General features: G+C 44.0%; 1 protein-coding gene across 1 annotated transcript in view; it reads left to right on the top strand.

Annotated features, from left to right (window-relative positions):
* CDC25C (cell division cycle 25C) overlaps positions 1-24,033 on the top strand; it is a 50,895-nt gene that overhangs the window by 1,509 nt on the left and 25,353 nt on the right. The window contains exons 3-8 of the mRNA XM_030928018.1: positions 1,032-1,126; positions 2,181-2,226; positions 5,061-5,094; positions 5,205-5,294; positions 6,912-7,010; positions 13,416-13,571. Coding sequence (XP_030783878.1) covers positions 1,032-1,126; positions 2,181-2,226; positions 5,061-5,094; positions 5,205-5,294; positions 6,912-7,010; positions 13,416-13,571 — 520 coding nt within the window. The remainder of the gene's footprint in view (positions 1-1,031; positions 1,127-2,180; positions 2,227-5,060; positions 5,095-5,204; positions 5,295-6,911; positions 7,011-13,415; positions 13,572-24,033) is intronic.

The raw sequence follows: 24,033 nt of genomic DNA, 5'->3' as shown, positions 1-24,033 counted from the left end.
ATTCTTTTTTTTTTTTTTTTTTTGAGACGGAGTCTCGTTCTGTCACCCAGGCTGGAGTGCAGTGGCCAGATCTCAGCTCACTGCAAGCTCCGCTTCCCGGGTTCACGTCATTCTCCTGCCTCAGCCTCCCGAGTAGCTGGGACTACAGGCGCCGCCACCTTGCCCGGCTAGTTTTTTTTTTTTTTGTATTTTTAGTAGAGACGGGGTTTCACCGTGTTAGCCAGGATGGTTTCGATCTCCTGACCTCGTGATCCGCCCATCTCGGCCTCCCAAAGTGCTGGGATTACAGGCTTGAGCCACCGTGCCCGGCCTGTACTTTGAATTCTGATCATACCATGTCTCAACTAGCAAACGAAGAGAAGTAGTACCTGAGAAAAACTAGGGACTCCAGGGAGAAATCAAGCCTGTGTTCATGGTGCTCAGGACAGGGAATGTGGAGTCAAGATCCTCCTTGGCCAATAAACTCTGGGCCTCAAAAAAAAAAAAAAAGTATCTGTTTCAATATGTTGGTAAGGGAAAAATGAGGTACAGATTATGGTAGTGGGAGACTTTTCTCAGCCCAGTCTGAGATATTTCCAAAAAGCAATTAGATTTATTTGGACACTGTTCAGATAATCTGATAGTCATTAAGGGATGTTTCAAATGAAGAGGATTGGCTGGGCACTGTGGCTCACACCTGTAATCCCAGCACTTTGGGAGGCCGAGGTGGGCGGATCACCTGAGGTTAGGAGTTCAAGACCAGCCTGGCTGACATGGTGAAGCCCCATCTCTACTACAAATAGCTGGGCGTGGTGGCAGGTGCCTGTGATCCCAGCTATTTGGGAGGCTGAGGCAGGAGAATCGCTTGAACCCGGGAGGCGGAGGTTGCAGTGAGCCAAGATTGTGCCACTGCACTCAAGCCGGGGAGACAGAGCAAGACTCCATCGCAAAAAAAAAAAAAAAAAAAAAAAAAAAAGAGGATGACATGATCTTTGACTTTTAAGGATATAACAATCTAATGGAAATTTCTATGTACTATTATGTCTCAACAGAGGAACCCCAAAACGTTGCCTCGATCTTTCGAATCTTAGCAGTGGGGAGATAACTGCCACTCAGTTTACCACTTCTGCAGACCTTGATGAAACTGGTAGGGAGAAGGGAGATGAAGGCCTCGAAGGGAAGAATAACTTTTAAGGGAGAAAACAGGGAAGTAGGATAGAGACAGAAGGTGGTGAAAGTATGAAAAGAGTCTGCCTAGAGAGATGGAATTTTGTGGGTAACTAGAGAATTTTTGAGAATGATTAAGCCAATGGGAAGAGAAAGATAATAACACTAATAGGAGCTACTTTGCATTTGAAAATGTTAGACAAGTAGGAACATATTTTGTTGACTGATTAACGGTGGGAATGAAAGTATAGTCGTAGGATATGAGAATTTTTGTGCCTTAGTCTAATCTCAGCAGAGGCAAAGAAACCAGCATAAAGAAATATGTTGTCGGCCAGGTGCAGTGGCTCATGTCTGTAATCCTGACACTTTGGGAGGCCAAGGTGGGCAGATCACGAGATCTGATCTCCTGAGATCTGATCAAGAGATCGAGACCATCCTGGCCAACATGGTGAAACCCCATCTCTACTAAAAAAACAAAAATTAGCTTGGCGTGGTGGCACGTGCCTGTAGTCCCAGCTATTCGGGAGGCGGAGGCAGGAGAATCGGTTGAACCCGGGAGGCGGAGGTTGCAGTGAGCCGAGATAGCACCAATGCACTCCCGCCTGCCGACAGAGCGAGACTGCGTCTCAAAGAAAAAGAAATACGTTGTCAACTAATTCTTTTATGTTTTATATAAAATATTCCAAAAGGAATGTTTCATAAGTTAACCTTCCAGAATTCTAATTTCAGATTTTCTGAGTGATAACCTTTCTTTTCTACTCATAAAAAAAAAACAAAAAACAAAAAAACAACTCCATAGGTAGCAAAGTGCAGTGTTTCCCAGCACTTCTTCTTTCAGTGACACATATAAAACCTTAAGTTTCTGTGAAATTGTACCTTGTACTGTGAAATGGGTATCAATAGAGAGGCTTTGTATTCAAAAGCTCAGTCCTTGAAATTAATATGGCTTACTGGTAATGAAGAAAATCTGAAGGAAAAACAGGATGCATGGACACAAATAACTCCTTTTACTGATTCTTTATATTTGATTGCAGGTCACCTGGATTCTTCAGGACTTCAGGAAGTGCATTTAGCTGGGATGTAAGTTCTGTTGCTAAATGAACCCCATGCAAAAGCTTTTTAGCACTGGTCATAGAGATTTTATCCTGTGCAGACTCTGCAGAGTGCAAAACCTTTCATATTGGGTATAAGTGGGCTTTGAGGCCTAGTTCCTTACCTTGAACAGTTTCTAAGTTTTCCAGATGTAAATAGTGTTGTGAAAATGAAGGCTATTCATTTTAACTATCATAATCAGAAGTAGCTATAAGGAAATGAAGGAAAATGGTATACTACACTTATATAGGCTTTTATTTGAATGTGAAAAGTGCTGTATCTTAGTAATTCAAAGTACAGAGTGGCCGGGCGCGGTGGCTTACATCTGTAGTAATCCCAGCACTTTGGGAGGCCAAGGCAGGCAGGATCAGTTGAGGTCAGGAGTTCAAGACCAACCTGCCCATCATGCAGAAACCCCGTCTGTATTAAAAATACAAAAATTAGCCGGGTGTGGTGGCACATGCCTGTAATCGCAGCTACTTGGGAGGTTGAGGTAGGAGAATTGCTTGAGCCCGGGAGGCGGAGGTTGCAGTGAATGGAGACCACACCACTGCCCTCCAGCCTGGGCGACAGAGCGAGACTGCGTTTTAAAAAGAAAAAAGAAAGTACAGAGTGTAGGCTCTGGAATCAGTGTCTGGATTCCTGGCTTACTACTTCATTCACCAGTTGTGACTCTGACAAGTTTTTTTAACTTCATTAGACCTTAATTTTTTTATTTGTAACATGGAGACAATAATAGCACTTCTCATAAAGTAGCTATTGTAAGGATTAAATAAACTGTGTATCTAACACATACCAAGCATTTTATTTATGTATTTATTTTTATTTTTGGGATGGAGTCTGGCTCTGTTGCCAAGGATGGAGTGCAGTGGCGCCATCTTGACTCACTGCAACCTCTGCCTCCCTGGGTTCAAGCGATTCTCCTGCCCCAGCTTCCTGAGTAGCTGGGATTACAGGCGTCCGCCACCATGCCTGGCTAACTTTTATATTTTTAGTAGAGACGAGGTTTCACGATGTTGGCCAGGCTGGTCTTGAACTCCTGACCTCAAGTGATCAGCAACCCCCTCAGCCTCCAAAAGTGCTGGGATTACAGATGGGAGTCACCAGGCCGGCCTGAATTGCTTTAAATGCTCTAACCCAGATAGATAATGAAATCCACAGAGGGAGATAGAAATTTTTATATATATATATATATATATATATATATATATATATATATATATTTTTTTTTTTTTTTTGGAGATGGAGTCTCTCTCTGTTGTCAGGATGGAGTGCAGTGGCGTGATCTCTGCTCACTGCAACCTCTGCCTCCCAGGTTCAAGTGATTCTCCCGCTTCAGCCTCCCGAGTAGCTGGGACTACAGGCACACGCCACGACGCCCAGCTAATTTTTGTATTTTTTTCTTTTCTTTTTTTTTTTTTTTTTGAGAGGGAGTGTTGCTCTGTTGCCCAGGCTGGAGTGCAGTGGCCGGATCTCAGCTCACTGCAAGCTCCGCCTCCCGGGTTCACGCCATTCTACTGCCTCAGCCTCCCGAGTAGCTGGGACTGACTACAGGCGCCCGCCACCTCGCCTGGCTAGTTTTTTGTATTTTTAACAGAGACGGGGTTTCACCATGTTAGTCAGGATGGTCTCGATCTCTTGACCTCATGATCTGCCCTCCTCGGCCTCCCAAAGTGCTGGGATTACAAGCGTGACCCCCCACGCTGCACTTTTTTTTTTTTTTTTTTTTTTTTTTTTTTTTGAGACGGAGTTGTGCTCTTGTTGCCCAGGCTTGAGTGCAGTGGCGTGATCTCGGTTCACCACAACCTCCCCCTCCCGGATTCAAGATATTCTTCTGCCTCAGGCAGGAAAATTACAGGTACGCGCCACCATACCTGAGAACCACGCCCAGCTAATTTTGTATTTTTAGTAGAGAGACGTGTTTCTTTGTGTTGGTCAGGCTAGTTGCGAACTCCCAACCTCAGGTGATCCGCCCGCCTCAGCCTCTCAAAGTGCTGGGATTACAAGCGTGAGCTACCACGCCCGGCCAGAAATTAAATTTTTTTTTTTTTTTTTTTTTTTGGGGGGACGGAGTCTCGCTCTGTCGCCCAGGCTGGAGTGCAGTGGCCGGATCTCAGCTCACTGCAAGCTCCGCTTCCCGGGCTCACGCCATTCTCCTGCCTCAGCCTCCCCAGTAGCTGGGACTACAGGCGCCTGCCACCTCACCCGGCTAGTTTTTTGTAGTTTTTAGTAGAGACAGGGTTTCACCGTGTTAGCCAGGATGGTCTTGATCTCCTGACCTTGTGATCCACCCGTCTGGGCCTCCCAAAGTGCTGGGATTACAGGCTTGAGCCACCGCGCCCGGCCAGAAATTAAATTTTTTAAAAGGTGGCAGGCACCTGTAGTCCCAGCTACTCGGGAGACTGAGGCGGGAGAATGGCGTGAACCCAGGAAGCGGCGCTTGCAGTGAGCCGAGATCTTGCCACTGCACTCCAGCCTGGGTGACAGAACCAGACTGTCTCAAAAAAACAAACAAACAAAAAAATTAGCCCCAATACACTGTGCTGGAAAATTAGTAAATTGTATAAAACTCGTTCATCTTTGGTACATGTTTATTTATATGGTTATACAGGCAAAATGAGGGTCTTATCCCCAAGATATCACTTGAGTCTTGATATTTACCACAGAGAATACCCTATGTATTGTTGTTGGAAGAGACCTATCAACTGGGAATAGGGCTCCTAGAATGAAATTTTTAAAATGTTGGGATGCACCAAATCCACTGAAGAATAATCAAACAGTATTTGGGGCTAACCTGACAGGCAGTTTGTTTTAATCTGCAGGAATCATCACCAGCACCTAATGAAATGTAGCCCAGTGAGTAGCCTCTCTTTTTTGGGTTTGGGTTTGCTTTTCAGGTGGGAGGCAGAGGGTTTCCATTGCACCTGTGACTTGATGCGGGACGGTCTCAGCAAACTCTTTTTTAGGCACAGCTTCTTTGTAGCACTCCGAATGGTTTGGACCGTGGCCGTAGAAAGAGAGATGCAATGTGTAGCTCATCTGCAAACAAAGAAAATGTGAGTGTTTAATGGAAACCTAGATATATTGGCAGTTTTATTTTTTTGAGTGAAGAAACTTGTTGGTATCATAGTGAGACATAGAACTGTTTATACCTCGTATGCTAGACAAGCAAACTGTATTACTATAGGGGAGAAAAATTGTTTTTGTTTTTTCTTATTAAAGTTTGGCCCTAGGTCAGACACCCAGCTCCAAGTTCTCCACAGTAGGTCATCATTATTTCTCATGTTCAGTTGATCATTTTGAGGATAAAAATTATCCTTACTATAGTGTAAGGGATTTAGGAGTTTTGTTTGTAGGGTTAACTTGGATAACTTGTTCACAGATTTTTTTTCCCACCACTTTACATGCAAGTGTAGATTTATTAATTTCTTATTTCCCCCTTAGTCTGGCTTTTAAGCCCTTATTCCGAGGAAGCCATGGTACTTTTTATCTAAACCTTAGGTCATCCTTCGTTCCAAGTTAAAACTAGCCTCTTCAGAACCACCTAATCACTAAGATAATTCTGTATCTAATCCCTTCAACTAATCCTCTTTTCTAGACATCTTTTTTTCTTCCCTGCCTCCCATCCATTTCCCCAGATCATTACCCATAAAAGATAGCTGCTGTTCTTTTCTTACATTGACTTAAGATAGACTCATGTTTTTGGCTGTTCTAATCAGTTTTTTCTTGATTTAATACTGTCCTTCTAATCTCCATTTATAATCACTTTTTATTCGTTTATTTTTGAAACTGAGTCTCACTCTATCGCCCAGGCTGGAGTGCAGTGGCACGATCTCGGCTCATTACAACCTCTGCCTCCCAGGTTCAAGCGATTCTTGTGCCTCAACCTGCCAAATAGCTGGGACTGTAGGCACATGCCACCACGGCCCGGCTAATTTTTGTATTTTTAATAGAGACGGGGTTTTGCCTTATTGGCCAAGCAGGTCTCCTGACCTCAAGTGATCCGCCCACCTCGGCCTCTCAAAAGGCTGAGATTACAGGTATGAGCCACTGCCTGGCCTATAATCACTGTTTTTTTTTTTTTTTTTTGTGAGAGAGAGTTGCTCTTGTACCCCAGGGTGGAGTGCAATGGTGCAATCTCGGCTCACTGCGACCTCTGCCTCCTGGGTTCAAGCGATTTTCCTGCCTCAGCCTCCTGAATAGCTGGGATTATAGGCGTGTGCCACCACACCCGGCTAATTTTTGTATTTTTAGTAGTGACAGTGTGTCACCAAATTGGCCAGGCTGGCCTCGAACTCCTGACCTGTGATGATCTACCCACCTCAGCCTCCCAAAGTACTGAGATTACAGGTGTGAGCCATCACGCCCGGCCAATAATCACTTTTTAAAATCTCACTGTCCCCTCCCCAGGCAGACTCCCTATCCTTACCCCATTCCTTTTACTTGTGACCAAAAATTAGTATCTTCCAAAGCAAATCTGCATGCCTTATATCAAATCCACATCATAATTTGCATCTTCAAATGCAAAGTTATATAGGGTCAAGATATAGGGTCAACTTTGATTACATGAAATGTGTTTTGTGAGGGTTATTCATGGCTTCATCAGATGAAATGTTTTTATCAGGGCCAGCTGACACTTCTCTTCCCCAACTAATACAGTTTTTCTTATGCAGGAAAACGGCACTTTGAAGCCCTTGGAGTGTCAGGCACCCAGGAACCTGAGGTTTCAAAAGAGACCAGGGGAACCTTATGTGTCTCCTCTTTCTCTGCTGGTAAGTCATTGAACATCATTATTAAGGATCAGTTGAAGTGTTATAGGCTACAGGATGGCAGCTCTGGATTTATGAACCTTTGAATTTTTCTAAACCGGCATCATCAAGCCAAATTTAGGTGAGAAAAAGGGGATTGGAGAAATAAAGTTTGAGCAGGAAAAGAGAGGAACAATATGTCCTATGATCTTCTTGTTTAAGTTTAAGGAGGAAAAAATATGACTTGGGCTTTTTTTTTTTTTTTTTTTTGAGATGGAGTCTTGCTCTGTTTCCCAAGCTGGAGTACAATGGCACGATCTCTGCAACCTTCTGCCTCCCAGGTTCAAGTTATTCTCCTGCCTCAGCCTCCCAAGTAGCTGGGATCATAGGTGCCCACCACCGTGCCTGGCTAATTTTTGTATTTTTAGTAGAGATGGGGTTTCACCATGTTAGCCAGGCTGGTTCCGAACTCCTGACCTCAGGTGATCCACCCACCTCAGCCTCCCAAAGTGCTGGGATTACAGGTGTGAGCCACCGCGCCTGGCCAAGCTTCTTTTTTTCTTCTACTTTATTCTTTAAAGATTGCTTTTTTATTTTTATTTTTTTAAACACAAGGTCTTGCTATGTTGCCCAGGCTAGACTCGAACTCTTGGGCTCAAGCAATCTTACCACTTTGGCCTACTGGGTAGCTAGGACTACAGGCACACTGATCTGTGCCTAGCTCTGGATGCTTTTCTCTAATAAATGGACCCTAATTTATAAAAGGACTTCCATACTGTTAGATACTTAGTGGTATCCAAATTTTCCTTTTACAAATAATGCTATAATGTAAGTTCTCAAAGTTCTCAAGCGCAAATATTTGACTGCATTTTGGATTTTTCTCTTCAGTGCTGGAGTGAAGGTATATATATACACTTTTTTTTTTTGAGATGAAGTCTCTGTCTGTTGCCCAGGCTGGAGTGCAGTGGAAAAATGTCAGCTCACTACAACCTCCGCCTCCCAAGTTCAGGCAATTCTCCTGCCTCAGGGTCCCGAGTAGCTGGGACTGCAGGTGTGTTCCACCATACCCAGCTAATTGTTGTATTTTTAGTAGAGATGAGATTTCACCACATTGGCCAAGCTGGTCTTCGAACTCCTGATGCCAAGCAGTCTGCTTACCTTAGCCTCCCAAAGTGCTGGGATTGCAGGTGTGAGTGAGCCACTGCATCTGTCTTAGGTATAAATTTTTAATCTGCTCATCTTGTCAGTATGACATAAAGTTTTTATTTTATTTATATATATTTTTTAAGATTGATTCTTGCTCTGTCACAAGGCTGGAGTGCAGTGGTGTGATCTCAGCTTACTGAAATAACTGCCTCCCGGGTTCAAGTGACTCTCTTGCCTCAGCCTCCTGAGTAGCTGGGATTATAGGTGCATGCCACCACATCAAGCTAATATTTGTTGTTTTTTTTTTTTTTAGATGGAGTCTCGCTCTGTCTCCCGGGCTGGAGTGCAGTGGCCGGATCTCAGCTCACTGCAAGCTCCGCCTCCCGGGTTTACGCCATTCTCCTGCCTCAGCCTCCCGAGTAGCTGGGACTACAAGCGCCCGCCACCTCGCCCGGCTAGTTTTTTGTATTTTTTTTTAGTAGAGACGGGGTTTCACCGTGTTAGCCAGGATGGTCTCAATCTCCTGACCTCGTGATCCGCCCGTCTCGGCCTCCCAAAGTGCTGGGATTTCAGGCTTGAGCCACCACGCCCGGCCATTTTTGTATTTTTAGTAGAGACAGGGTTTCACCATGTTGACCAGGATGGTCTCGATCTCCTGACCTTGTAATCCGCCAACCTCTGCCTCCCAAAGTGCTGGGATTACAGGCGTGAGCCACCGTGCCCGACAGTATCAATATTTTTAAAGTTTTTTTTTCTTTCTTTCTTTTTTGTTTTCTCCTCTCCCTAGAAATAGGGGTCTCACTGTGTTGCCTAGGCAAATCATGAACTCCTGTGCTCAAGCTTTAAGGTTTGATACTTTCTCTGATTTTTTTCTTAAAAAGTTGTAAGAATTTACATTTTCATTAGCAATCCATATCTCATAGAATTAATTAATGTATTTATTTATTTTGAGACAGAGTCTCACTCTGTCGCCCAGGGTGGAGTGCAGTGGCATGATCTCAGTTCACTGCAACCTTCGCCTCCCTGGTTCAAGCAATTCTCCTGCCTCGGCCTCCCGAATAGCTGGAACTACAGGCACACGCTGCCACGCCCAGCTAATTTTTTATATTTCAGTAGAGATGGGGTTTCACCATCTTGCCCAGGCTGGTCTTGAACTTCTGAGCTCAGGCAATCCACTTGCCTCAGCCTCCCAAAGTGCTAGGATTACAGGTGTGAGCCACCCCGCCCAGCCTTCTCATGGAATTTTTTTTTTTTTTTTTTGAGATGGAGTCTTGCTCTATCGTCCAGGCTGGAGTGCAGTGGGACAATCTCAGCTCACTGCAACCTCCGTCTCCCGGGTTCAAGTGATTCTCCTGCCTCAGCCTCCTAAGCAGCTGGGACTACAGGCGTGTGCTACCACGCCCGGCTAATTTTTGTATTTTTAGTAAAGATGGGGTTTCACCATATTGGCCAGGCTGGTTTGAACTCCTGACCTTGTGATCCACCCACCTCGGCCTCCCAAAGTGCTGGGATTACAGGCATGAGCCACCACGCCCGGACTTCTCATGGAATTTTTTAAAAAATTACTTTCTGCTGAGCAGTCTAGGGTGGGGGAAAATGCTAATTAGGCCAGATGTTGTGGCTCATCCCTGTAATCCCAGCGCTCTGGGAGGCCAAGGCGAGAGGATTGCTTGAGTCCAGGAGTTTGAGTTCCCTAACTGGGGAACACAGCAAGACCACATCTCTACCACACCCCCATTCCCCCCATAAAAAGGCTGGGACTTGGTGGTACATGCCTGTAGTCTCAGGTACTCTGGAGGCCAAGGCAGGAGGATAGCCTCAGCCCAAGAGTCTGAGGCTTCAGTGAGTTATAATTGGGAGGATTGCTTAAGCACAGGAGTCTGAGGCTGCAGTCAGCTGAGATGGAGACTCAGTCTCAAATAAATAATACACACATAGATACGTACATGGTAAAATCATTTTATATTAAAAATAATTAGCAGTCCATGCATGGTGGTTCATGCCTGTAATCCCACCACGTTGGGAGGTTGAGGTGGGTAGATCACCTGAGGCCAGGAGTTTGAGACCAGCCTGGCCAACATGGCGAAACCCTGTCTCTACTAAAAATACAAAAATTAGCCAGATGTGTTGGCGCCTGGCTGAGAAACAAGAATGGCTTGAACCTGGGAGGTGGAGGTTGCAATGAGCTGAGATCACAGCACTGCACTTCAGTGCAGTGACTGACAGGTGACAAAGTGAGACTGTCTCAAAAAAAAAAAGTAAAATAAATAAATAAATAAAATAAAAATAATTAGTAGTGGCCGCGTGCAGTGGCCCACACCTGTAATCCCAGCACTTTGGGAGGCTGAGGCAGGCTGATCACTTGAGGTCAGGAGTTCCAGACCAGCCTGGGCAACATGGTGAAACCCCATCTCTACTGAAAAAAATATATGAAAATTAGCTGGGGCCGGGCACAGTGGCTCACGCCTGTAATCCCAGCACTTTGGGAGGCTGAGGTGGGTGGATCACAAGGTCAGGAGATCGAGACCATCCTGGCTAACACGGTGAAACCCCATCTCTACTAAAATTACAAAAAACTTAACTGGGCGTGGTGGCTGGTGCCTGTAGTCCCAGCTGCTCGGGAGGCTGAAGCAGGAGAATGGTGTGAACCCGGGAGGCAGAGCTTGCAGTCAGCTGAGATTACGCCACTGCACTCCAGCCTGGGGGACAAGAGCAAGACTCCATCTCAAAAAATAAAATAAAATAATAATAATAATAATTAGTAGTGATTTCATAGGATTATTATCCATGCATATTTTCTCTAGTGTCTTTTGTGCACTTATAATACTGGGGTCTTAACTTACCCAGGCATTCACTTGCCTTTCATAGACCATGGACTCCAGAGATTTGGATTCTTATTTCTAATCTCAACCCTGAGGCAAAGCTATTTTAACATATTCTATCCTGCGAAGATAAAGCTGATCTTTTTTTTTTTTTGTGAGACACAGTCTTGCTCTGTCACCAGGCTGGAGTGCAGTGGTGCGATCTCAGCTCACTGCAACCTCCGCCTTCTGGGTTCAAGCAATTCTACTGCCTCAGCCTCCCGAGTAGCTGGGACTACAGGCATGCACCACCACACAAGGCTAATTTTTCATATTTTAGTATAGACAGGGTTTCACCATGTTGGCCAGGATGGTCTTGATCTCCTGACCTCGTGATCCATGCCCAGCCACTAAGTTGATCATGTTTTATTTAGGTTTTTGGTTTCTAGGATGGAAGACCTGGAGTATGTTCAATTATTGGATAGTCTTGTGTGTGATTTTTTTTTTAATTGCAGTAAAATGTGCATAATATTTACAATTTTAACTATTTTTGACTGTGCAGTCTAGTGACAGTAAGTATATTAATAATGTGAGACTATCACCAGAACTCGTTTCCAGAATTTTTTCATTATTCAAAAGAGAAGCTGTATAGCCTTAAGTGATAACTCTCCATCCCTGTTTCTGCCCAGCCGTTGATAACCTCTATTTTCTGTCTCAGTGAATTTGACTATTCTAGATACCTCATATGAGTAGAATAATATAATATTTTGTCCTTTTGTGTGTGTGTGTGAGGTCTCACTCTGTCACCTCTGCTGGAGTGCAGTGGCACAATCATAGCGCACTGTAGCCTCAAACTCCTGGGCTCTGATGATTCTCCTACCTCAGTGGCAAATGTGTGCCATTATGCCTGGCTAATTTTTTTTTTTTTTTTTTTTTTTTTTTGAGATAGAGTTTCACTCTGTCACCCAGGCTGGAGTGCAGTGGTGCAATCTTGGCTCACTGCAACCTTTGTCTCCCAGGTTCAAGTGATTCTTGTGCTTCACCCTCCCTAGTAGCTGGGATTGTAGGCATGTGCTACCATGCCTGGTGAATTTTTTTGTATTTTTGGTAGAGACGGAGTTTCACCATGTTGGCCAGGCTGGTCATAAACTCCTGGCCTCATGTGATCTGCCCATCTCGACCTAATTTTTTTGTATATTTTGTAGAGACAGGGTTTTGCCATGTTGCCCAGGCTGGTCTCAAACTTCTGGGTTCAGGAGATCCATCTGCTTCAGCCTCCCATAGTGCTGGAGTTACAGGTGTGAGCCACTGCGTCCAGCCTATATTTCCATTTAGCATAATATCTTCAAAGTTCATCTATGTCATAGCATGTATTAGAATTTCATTTCTTTTGTATGTATATACCATATTTTGCTTATCCATTCATCTGTTGATGGATATTTTGAGTTGTTTCCAACCTTTTGGCCATTGTGAATAATGCTATGAACATAGGTGTACAAATATCTGCTTGAGTCCTTGCTTTTATTTTATTTTATTTATTTTTTTCCAAGATGGAGTCTTTGCCCTGTCGCCCAGGCTGGAGTACAGTGGTGCAATCTCAGCTCACTGCAACTTCCATCTCCCCAGTTCAAGCAATTCTCCTGCCTCAGCCTCCCAAGTAGCTGGGATTACAAGCACGTGCTACCATGCCCGGCTAATTTTTGTATTTTTCGTAGAGACGGGGTTTCAACATGTTGGCCAGGCTGCTCTCAAACTCCTGACCTTGTGATCCGCCCGCCTCGGGCTCCCAAAGTACTAGGATTATAAGTGTGAGCTGCCGCGCCTGGCCCCTGTTTTTAAATCTTTTGGGTATATGTTCAGAAGTAGAATTGCTTGATTATATGATAATTCTATGTTTAATTTTTTGAGGAACTAGCATGCTAGTATCCATAAAGTGCCTCTGCACCCTTTTACATTCCCACCAGCAATGCACAAACACTTGTTATTTCTTATAATGGCCATCCTAATGGGTATAAAGTAGTATTTCATTGCAATTTTGATATGCATTTCCATAATGATTACTTATGTTGAGCATCTTTTGATGTGGTTATGGGCCATTTGTATATCTTCTTTGGAGAAATGTCTATTCATGTCCCTTTTGATTTAGTTACTGTTTTTGTTACTGAGTTGTAGGAGTTCCTTATATATTCTGATATTAATCCCTCATCAAATATAAGACTTGCAAATATTTTCTCCCATTTTGTGGGTTGCCTTTTCATTCCCTTAATGGTGTTCTTTGATGCACAAAAGTTTTTCATTTTGATGAAGACCAATGTATCTATTTTTTTCTTTCGTTACCTGTGCTTTCAGTGGCATTATCCAAATCCAATGTCATGAATTTTTTCTCTTATGTTTTCTTCTAAGAGTTTTATAGTTTTAGCTCTTACATTTAGGACTTTGATATATTTTGAATAGTTTTTAATGTTGTCAGTATACTTGATAGGACAATGGAAACTTGGTGGACAGTGAAATGAAATATCTGGGCAGTCCTATTACTGCTATTCCAAAGTTGGATAAAAATCCAAACCTAGGAGAAGACCAGGCAGAAGAGATTTCAAATGAATTAATGGAGTTTTCCCTGGAAGATCAAGAAGCAAAGGTAAAGTATTCTGTGATAGTATCTTTGCATTCTTCATATTCCTTCATTCTGTTAAAAGAAAAACTTGAGACAAATTAAACTTAGGAGAGTTTATTTGAGCAAAAAAATAACTAGTGAATCCAGCAACCCTCATAGCCAGAACATATTCAGTAAAACTCCAGTTTGCCATGTGGTTAGGCAGTATTATGGACAGAAAATGGAAATGAAGTACAGAAAACAGAAGTGAGGTACAGAGACAGCCCAGTTGGTTACAGCCTTGAGTTTGCCTCATTTGAACATGGTTTAAACAGTTGATTGCTTGTGGTTGACTGAAGCTCAGCTGCTGTGCTTTCCTGAGACTCAGCTTTTTGATACAAAAGTATACTTCTAAATTAGGCTTTCAGTTGAAGTACTAAGTTAGGTTGCAACTTGGTATGTAAAGACTCAAGTACAGAGGCATCCTCAGGCCAAATTTAGTTTAATTAACAATTCTTTTTTTTTTTTTTTTTTTTTTTTTTTGAGACAGATTCTCGCTCTGTTGCCTAGGCTGGAGTGCAGTGGTGCCATCTTAGCTCACAGCAACCTCCTCTTCCCAGGTTCAAGCGATTCTCCCGCCTCAGCCACTCGAGTAGCACACCGCCACACCAGGGTAATTTTTAGTATTTTTAGTAGAGACAGGGTTTCACCATGTTGGCCAGGCTGGTCTTGAACTCCTAGCCTCAGGTGATCCACCCGCCTCAGCCTTCCAAAGTGCTGGGATTATAAGCGTGAGCCACCATGCCCAGCCAACAATTCATTCTTGAATAAACAATATTTTATGCCTAATACGTAGGAGTCACTTTACTAAATGCTAGAGTTACAGAGATCAAAAGATGTGATAACCTATCTTTATTTATTTATTTTTTGAGATGGAGTCTTGCTGTGTCACCTAGGCTGGAGTGCAGTGGTGTTATCTTGGCTCACTGCAACCTCTTTCTTCCCAGGTTTAAGCAATTATCTTGCCTCAGCCTCCCAAAGCACGCCACCATGCCTGGCTAATGTTTTATAATTTTAGTAGAGACGGGGTTTTGACATGTTGGCCAGACAGGTCTCAAACTCCTGACCTCAAGTGATCTGCCCGCCTTGGCCTCCCAAAGAGCTGGGATTACAGGCATGAGCCACTGTGCCTGGCCTAACCTATCTTTAGACTGTAGGGCTATCTGACTGATAGGTTATCAGGTTACTACAGGAATCTTCTTACTGCTGGTGAACAGGTTCCAGTCAATAGTTTGAGTGGATCACCATCAAAGTAATCTAGTATAAGTAATGTCTCCAGGATAGTAGTAATGTATAGAATATACCTAACACGACTTTTTTGGTATTTTATAATACAGTCTTTTGTTCCCTTTTATCTTTCCCATATCACCGATAGATATACCTGAAGCGTGTGGGTTATAGCCTGTATGCTGATATGCCAAAGATAGTTTCTGAGGCATTTAGCCTTTTTTTTTTTTTTTTTTTTTTTTTTGAGATAGGGTCTTGCTCTGCAGCCCAGGCTGGGGTACAGTGGCACAATTAAAGCTCACTGCAGCCTTAGTCTCCCCAGGCTCAGGCAGTCCTCCCACCTCGGCCTCTGAGTAGCTGGGACTATAGGCACATGCCACCATACCTGGCTAATTTTTTGTATTTTTTGTAGAGACGTGGTTTCACAGTATTGCCCAGGCTAGTCTCAAACTCCTGGGCTCAAGTGATTCACACACCTTGGCCTCCCAAAGTGCTGGGATTACAGGCGTGAGCCACCATGCCAGGCCTGTATTTAGCATTTCTAAATCAACTTTGTTGCTTTGACACAGGTAGAGCTATGAGTTTGTCTTTAAAATTTATTCATTTCACAAGGCCAATATGGTATAGTGGAGTTAGAACAGTTGCATTCTAGTCCTCATGCTTTTATTTTTTTAATTATTTAATTAATTAGATAGAGTCTTGCTCTGCTCTATTACCCAGACTGGAGTGCAGTGTTGAACTCCTGGGCTCAAGCAATCGTCCCACCTCAGCCTCCTGAGTAGCTAGGACGATAGGTGCATACCACCATGCCCAGCTAATTTTAAAAATTTTTTGTAGAGATGGGGTCTTGGTGTGTTGCCCAAGCTGGTTTGGAACTCCTGGGCTCCAGCAATCCTCTTGCCTTTGTTGTGGGATCTTTAGGGTGTTGCTTTTCTGGCTAGAAACCTCTGTGGCCAGTGGTGCCTTTGCCCGAGTTCTTGTCCTGCATTGAGGTACGCAGACAAGTGGAGGGTGAGCAAGACAAAGAGAAGCTCTATTGAGTGTTAGAACAGCTCAGAGGAGACTCACAGGGAGCAGCTCTTCTCTGTAGGCAGTCTGTCTTATCCGGTATTCAGCTCTCAGCAGAGAGGAGGCCCTGGAGTGGGTGGCTCCTCTCTTCAGGCAGGTCCTACCTGTTGACTTCCCAGCTTTCAGCAGAGAGCATAGCTCCTCTCTCCTCTCTGGCTATCCGATCTTTTCTCCATCCTCTACCCTGTTCTGGCTGAGCCTGGGGCTTTTATGGACCTCAGAGGGGAGACAGTGCTTCCTGATTGGTTCGTGGACTGCGGGGAAAAGGCAGCACAAATCCCCATCTGGTGGGTGGGACTGGCAGCCCAGCCCCCAGCCTTTAAGCCCTCCGTGTCCTGAAGGTGGGGATTTATGGGAACCTCCCTTCCACCCAGGAGCCTGTCTGTCTCTCTCAGCAGTCCATGGCACCAGGCTGCTCACACAAAGGTGCACCTAAAGGCCAGCACTGACCACCCTCAGTCCCCACTTGGCTTCCCCTTTCACTTCTCTGTGCCCCTGGAGGGGGCCAAGGTGGCAGGGTGTTGCCCTGAGGGTGCGCACACACATTCACTCCCGGACTGTAACAGCACCTGGGCTTGCCCCAACCCCACTCCGAAATTGGAGTGGGTGCCAGGAGCAGAGAGAAGCGGGGGTGGGGGTGGGGGCAGGCCTTCCTGGGTCTCCAAGGGTGCAGGCTGCAGAGACTATTAGGTCCTGCACCTGGGAGGGCGGCTGCAGCTGCGCCCAGGAGGGCAGGGATCCTGCCTGCTCCCGGCCCCCACAAGAGCACAGGGAGGCTCGGATCTGCAACCACAACTTGGGTGGCTGCAACCCCACCCAGCAGGGCAAGGCTTCTGCCTGCTCCGTGGAACAGGAGGCCCAGGTTAACAGCTGCAGTTTGTGTAGCTCCGGCAGCACCAGAGGAGCTCCTGCCCCAACTCAGAAGGGGAAGGGCTCCTGCTAGCTCCACGGATCATGCAGCCCTATCCATGCCTCTGCTGCAGCCAATGTGATGATAGCAGCAAGCCCTCTGTAGTCGCAGCTGCCAACACACTGGCCTGTCAAAGTGCTGGAATTACAAGTATGAGCCACAATATCCAGCCTCATTCTTTTATTCACTTAGTGTTACCACTGTTCACAAGACAACCACCTGACCTCAGTTTTTAATTTATAAAATGGACAGCATGATAAAAAACTACCTCCTTAATAGGCTTGTTGTGAATAAAATATTAAAAGCAGTTTGTGTCCTCATCACGTACACACAAATGGTAACTGTGTGATGAAGGATGTGTTAATGAATTTCATTGTAGTAATCCTTATATAATATATACATAAATCATTATATTGTACTTAAGTATATACAAATTTTATCATTTATACCTCAATAAAATGGAAAAAAAATTAAAAGAGCAATTTGTATTACAGTAGCCCCCATTATCCACAAGGAATACATTCTGAGACCCCGAGTGGATGCCTAAAATTACAGACAGTACTGAACCCTATATATACTATGCTTTTCCTTATGCATATGTACTTGTGGTGGAGTTTTTTACTTAGGCATAGTAAGAGATTAACAATAATAACTAATAATAAAATAGAACAATTACAACAACATACTGTAATAAAAATTATATGAGGCTGGGCACGGTGGCTCATGCCCGTAATCCCAGCACACTGGGAGGCCGAAGCAGGTGGATCACTTGAGGTCAGGAGTTCGAGAGCTGCCTGGCCAACGTGGTGAAACCCCATTTCTACTAAAATTACAAAAATTAGCCAGGTGTGGTGGCGAGCGTCTGTAACCCCAGCTACTCGGGTGGCTGAGGCAGTAGGATCGCTTGAACTTGAACCCAGGTGGCAGAGGCTTCAGTGAGCTGAGATCGCACCACTGCACTCCAGCCTGGGCAACAGAGTGGGACTCTTTCTCAAAAAAAAAAAAAAAGTGCTGGCTGGGCATGGTGAGTCATGCCTGTAATCCCAACGCTTTAGGAGGTTGAGACGGGCAAATCATCTGAAGCCAGGAGTTTGAGACCAGCTTGGCCAACATGGTGAAACCCTGTCTCTACTAAAAATACAAAAAAAAAAAAAAATTAGCCGGGTGTGGTGGTGGGCACCTGTAATCCCAGCTACCCAGGAGGCTGAGGCAGGAGAATCACTTGAACCTGGGAGACAGAGGTTGCAGTGAGCCAAGATCGCTCCATTGCACTCCAGCCTGGGCAACAAAAGTGAAACTCCATCTCAAAAAAAAAAAAAAAAAAGTGCTATAGGCTGGTAGCGGTGACTCACACCTGTAATCCCAGAACTTTGGGAGGTTGAGGTGGGTGGGTCACCTGAGGTCAGGAGTTCTAGACCAGCCTGGCCAACAGTATGAAACCTCGTCTCTACTAAAAATACAAAAATTAGCTGTGTATGTGGCAGGTACCTGTAATGCCAGCTACTTGGGAGGCTTAGGCAGGACAATCACTTGAACCCAGGAGTTGGAGGTTGCATTGAGTCAAGATCATGCCACTGCACTCCAGCCTGGGCAACAGAATAAGACTCCATCTCAAAAAAAAAAAATGCTATGAACGACATTTTGAATAAAGACAGCACTTTGGGAGGCCGAGGCAGGTGGATCACCTGAGGTCAGGAGTTTGGGACCAGCCTGACCAACATATTGAAACCTCGTCTCTATTAAAAATACAAAAATTTAGTTGGGCGTGGTGTTGGGCACCTGTAATCTAATCCCAGCTACTTGGGAGGCTGATGCAGGAGAATCGCTTGAACTCAGGAGGCAGAGGTTGCAGTAAGCTGAGATTGCGCCGCTGCATTCCAGCCTGGGCACAACAGAGCGAGACTCCATCTCAAAAAAAAAAATGAAAGAAAGAAAGAAAAAAGGACATAGGTGTTTGGGAGAGTATTATTTTTGGCTTTACCCTGAGTAACTGGAGGCAGTTTAGTGGTACTAAGTGCCTTCATTTTATTGTGGGTACTTACCCATTTCTAGGATTTTTTTATTACCCCAAGCAGAAATGCTCTTTTTTTTTTGAGATACAGTCTTGCTCTGTTGCCCAAGCTGAAGTGCAGTGGTGCGATTTTGGCTCACTGCACCTCCACCTCCTGGGTTCAAGTGACTCTCCTGCCTCAGCCCCCCGAGTAGCTGGGATTCCAGGCACACCTCACCATGGCCGGCTAATTTTTTTGTATTTTTAGTAGTGACAAGGTTTCACCATGTTGGCCAGGCTGGTCTTGGACACCTGACCTCAAGTGGTCTGCCCTCCTTGGCCTCTCAAAGTGCTGAGACTATAGGTGAGCCACTGTGCCTGGCCCCCAAAGAGAAATACTGTACCCAGTAAACAATAACTTCCCATCTTCTCCCCCTTCCCCAGCCCCTAGTAACCACTATTCTATTTTCTGCCCTCTATGAATTTGACTGCTCTAGGTACCTCATATAAAGGGAAGCATATAATATTTGTCCTTTTGTCTCTGGCATATATCTCATAGTGTAATGTTTTCATTGGTAATCAGTGTGGTAGCGTGTATCAGAATTTCATTCTCTTTGGAAAAAAATCAGTTTTACGTTAAATTGTAAAATGTACATAACCTTTATCATCATAACCATTTTCAAGCATATAGTTCAGTTGTATTACATACATTCCCATTGTTGTGTAACCAATCTCCAGAACTCTTTTTTGTTGTTGTTGTTGTTTGTTTTGTTTTGTTTTTTGAGACGGAGTCTTGCTCTGTCGCCCAGGCTGGAGTGCAGTGGCACAATCTCGGCTCACTGCAACCTCCACCTCCTGGGTTCACGCCACTCTCCTGCCTCAGCCTCCCGAGTAGCTGGGACTATAGGCACTCGCCACTACACCCAGCTAATTTTTTGTATTCTTTAGTAGAGACGGGGGGGTTTCACTGTGTTAGCCAGGATGGTCTCGATCTCCTTACCTCGTAATCCACCTGCCTCAGCCTCCTAAAGTGCTGGGATTACAGGCGTGAGCCACCGCGCCCGGCCTCCAGAACTCTTTTAATTTTGGAAAACTGACACTCTGTGCCCATAAAACAACTTCCCATTTTCCCCTTCTCCCAGCCTCTGGCAACCACCATTCTACTTTCTATAAATTTGATTATTCTAGATAACTCAGATAAGTGGAATGATATAAGGTTTTTTTGTTTTGTAACTCTCTTATTTCAATTAGCATAATGTCCTCAAGCTTTATCTATGTTGTAGCATGTATCATAATTTCATTCCTTTTTATGACAGAATAATATTCCATTGTATGTATATACCATATTTTGTGACATTTGGGTTTCTACCTTTTGGCAATTGTGAATATTGTTGCTATGAAAATTGGTTTACAAATATCTGTTTGTGTCCTTGCTTTCAGTTCTTTTACTTTTTTGGAGACAGGGTCTCACTCAGTTGCCCAGGCTGCAGTGCAGTGATGTGATCATGACTGACTGCAGCCTTGAACTCTTTGGCTCCAGCAGTCCTCCCATCTCAGCCTTCCAAGGAACTCAAGTAACTGGGATTACAGGTGTGAGCCACCACACCTGGCCCTGCTTTCAGTTCTTTTTTTTTTTTTGAGACAGAGTCTCACTCTGTCACCCAGGCTGGAGTGCAAGTGATCTCGGCTTACTGCAAGCTTGGCCTCCTGGGTTTACGCCATTCTCCTTCCTCAGCCTCCAGAGTAGCTGGGACTACAGGCACCCGCCACCACACCCGGCTAATTTTTCGTATTTTTAGTGGAGACAGGCTTTCACCATGTTAGCCAGGATGGTCTTGATCTCCTGACCTCGTGATCCATCTGCCTCGGCCTTCCAAAGTGCTGGGATTACAGGCATTAGCCACCGCACCTGTCCCCTGCTTTCAGTCATTTAGGGTATACGCCCAGAAGTGAAATTGCTGGGTCATACAGTTATTCTGTGTTTAATTTTTTAAGGAACTTTTATACTGTTTTCACAGCAACTCTTCCATTTTACATTCCCACCAGCAATGCACAGGGGTCCCAATTTCTTCATATCATAGCCAACACTTGTTATTTTCTGATTTTGATAATATCCATCCTGATGACTATGAAATGGTATCTCATTGTAATTTTAATTTACATTTCCCTAATGATCAGTGATGTTGAGCACCATTTCATATGCTTCCTGGCCATTTGTATATCTTCTTTGAAGAAGTGTCTATTTAAGTCCTTCGCCTGTTTTTTAATTGAGTTATTTCTTTTGTTGTTGTTGAGTTGTAGTTCTTTATATATTCTAGATATCAATCCCTTATCAGATAAATAATTTGTAAATATTTTTTCCTATTCTGTTGGTTGCCTATTCACTCTGTTGATTGTGCTCTTTGTTGCAAAAAAGTTTTAAATTTTGATGAAGTCTAATTTGTCCACTTTTTTTGTTGCTTGTGCTTTTGGTGTCATATCTGAGAAATCATTGCCAAATTCAATGTCATGTGCCTCTCCCAACCCCCTCCCCTTTTTTAAAAAAAATAGTAGGGACAGGGTCTCACCCAGGCTGGAGTACAGTGATGCAGTCACATAGCTCACTGTAACTTCAAACTCCTGCCCTCAAGGGATCCTCCCATCTCAGTGTCCATAGTAGCTAGTACTACAGGCATGTACCGCCACACCTGGCTAATTTATTTTTTGTAGAGATGGGGAAGTCTTGCCTTGTTACTCTGCTGGTCTCAAAATTCTGGCCTCAAGCGATCCTCTTGCTTGAGCCTCCCAAAGTGCTGCGATTACAGGTGTGAGTCATTGGGTTCGGCTCCCTATGTTTTCTTTAAAGAGTTTTATAGTTATAGGTCTTAAGTTTAGGTCTTTGATTCATTTTGAGTTCAAAAATCATTTAACTGTATATGCAAGAGTTTATTTCTTGGCTCTATTCCATTCCACTGCTCTATATGTCTGTCTTTATGCCAATGCCACACTGTTTACTGTAGCTTTGTAGTAAGTCATTTTATAAATTTTTAATTTCACACGTCATCCTTGAATATATTCTCCTTTACGGAAAAGTTAAAACATAACCGCTAAGGATAACTGACCCTATCTGACCACCGTTCAAAGTCCCTATTGAAGGAAAGGGCTCAGTGGGAGAAGTTAAGAGCATGTGAGTCAGTGGAGTGCAGTGGTCTGAGAAGTAGCCTCTGGAACCAGACTGCCTGGATTCATAGCTTGACTCTGCCACTTTTAGATATATGACTGTAGGTGAGTCATACGATCTCCTTGTGTTAATTTCTTGGGTTGTTGTGAGGATTGAATGAGTTAATTACACATAAAGCATGTAGAACAATACTTATCAATTAATAGTACTTAACTATTATGGTGTAGTGTAAGTGCTTAATTATTGTAGTATACGACTAAACTATGTGGAGTTATGAAGAAGGCTGATGGGTGAGGGGATGCTCAATGACTTTGATGTCCTCTCCAAATTAAAAATTGAAATAATCTGGTGATTCAGAGGAGTGTGTGAGGTGAGAGTCTTAAAAGTGTGTGAAGAAGGTTATAATTGACTTTTGGAGACTGTAGAATTACTGAAAGGCTAGTAAGATGATATTTGTAAGGTCCTATGAGGGCATTATCAGATAGACATTCATGGAACTTGTTGCAAATGTCTTCCTACAAGAATGTTCTGGCCTGGAAGCGAGATTGGAGACTTTGGAACTCCAGGGATGATAGTAAGGGTTGAAGATTGCCAATGGTGGATGAACAAGGGGTTGAGGAAGAATAGGTGGTGATGAAGGCACCAGAAAAGTCAGTGATGATTCAAAGCCTGGCTAAAAAGCCAGATATCATTAGGTGGACCCAGTAAAGCAAGAGCAGTAATGTGATTGAAAGTTGCTGAGAAGGTATAAAGTGGCTGGTTTAGAAAGTTTTGAGAGCTGGGCCGGGTGCAGTGGCTCACACCTGTAATCCTAACACTTTGGGAGGCTGAGATAGGTGGATTACTGGAGGTCAGGAGTTCAAGACCAGCCTGGCCAACATGGTGAAACCTCATCTCTACTAAAAATGCAAAAATTAGCCGGGCTTGGTGGCAGGCGCCTGTAATCCCAGCTACTCGGGAGGCTGAGGCAGGAGAATTGCTTGAACCTGAGAGGTGGAGGTTGCAGATCACACCACTGCACTCCAGCTTGGGTGACAGAGCGAGACTTCATCTCAAAACAAACAAACAAAAAAAAGAAAATTTGAGAGCTAGGGGAGGTTTTACTTAGTTTGAGGGCTTGCCGTGTTTGAGCTCTTGGTAGTATAATAGATGATGTTTGCAGTTGTTTTTGTTTTTATTTTTTTATTTTGTTTTTTTAAATTCTCCTCACCTCCCTGCCTCGCCGCCCTTTTATTTTGGGATGGAGTTTCACTCTTGTTGCCCAGGCTGGAGTGTGATGGCGTGATCTTGGCTCACTGCAACTTCTGCCTCCCAGGTTCGAGATTCTCCTGCCTCAGCCTCCCGGGTAGGATTTCAGGTGCCCACCACCACCCCCAGCTAATTTTTTGTATTTTTAGTAGACATAGGGTTTCACCATGTTGGCCAGGCTGGTCTTGAACTCCTGACCTCAGGTGATCCACCTGCCTCAGCCTCTCAAAGTACTGGGATTATAGACGTGAGCCACCGCACCCAGCCAAATTTCCTGTTTTAAGAATGAAGTATTTTTATGTTTTTTTTTTTTTAAATACCAGCTTGTTGAGAGCCTGATGTAGAGTTCTAGAGAAGCTTAGTGGAAGTATTATGAAGTCATGCTCTCCAAAGTGTTGTCAGTGGACATTGTAAGAATGTGGAAAATACAATGGGTTTTAGTATTGAAGATAGTTCGGAGACTAGAATGGAAAGGAAAAATGAGAGCCAGGCAATAACAAGAGCTCCCATTTATTGACTACTTAGAATATACTAGGCACCATGTGCTAAGCAGTATACATCCATACTCACATTTCATTCTCATATCAACCCTGAAAGATGACTATTATCTCCCTTTGAGGGGAAGCCATTGGGTCATGAGGTAAGGTATGATACCCAAGGTTACATAGTTAGAAGCAGCAGAGCCAGGGTTTAAACTAAGATTTACCTTACTCCGGAGCCTGTTTTCAGCAATTCTCCCAGGTAATTCTGATACACACTAAATTTTGAGAGTTACGTTCTATAACATAGTATTAAATCCTATTTTATTTTTAATTTCATTGGTTTGTGGGAAAACAGAACCAAG

This window comes from Rhinopithecus roxellana, chromosome 3, assembly GCF_007565055.1.
Source record: "Rhinopithecus roxellana isolate Shanxi Qingling chromosome 3, ASM756505v1, whole genome shotgun sequence".
Lineage (NCBI taxonomy): Eukaryota > Metazoa > Chordata > Mammalia > Primates > Cercopithecidae > Rhinopithecus > Rhinopithecus roxellana.
This window is presented reverse-complemented; position numbering and strand designations above follow the sequence as displayed.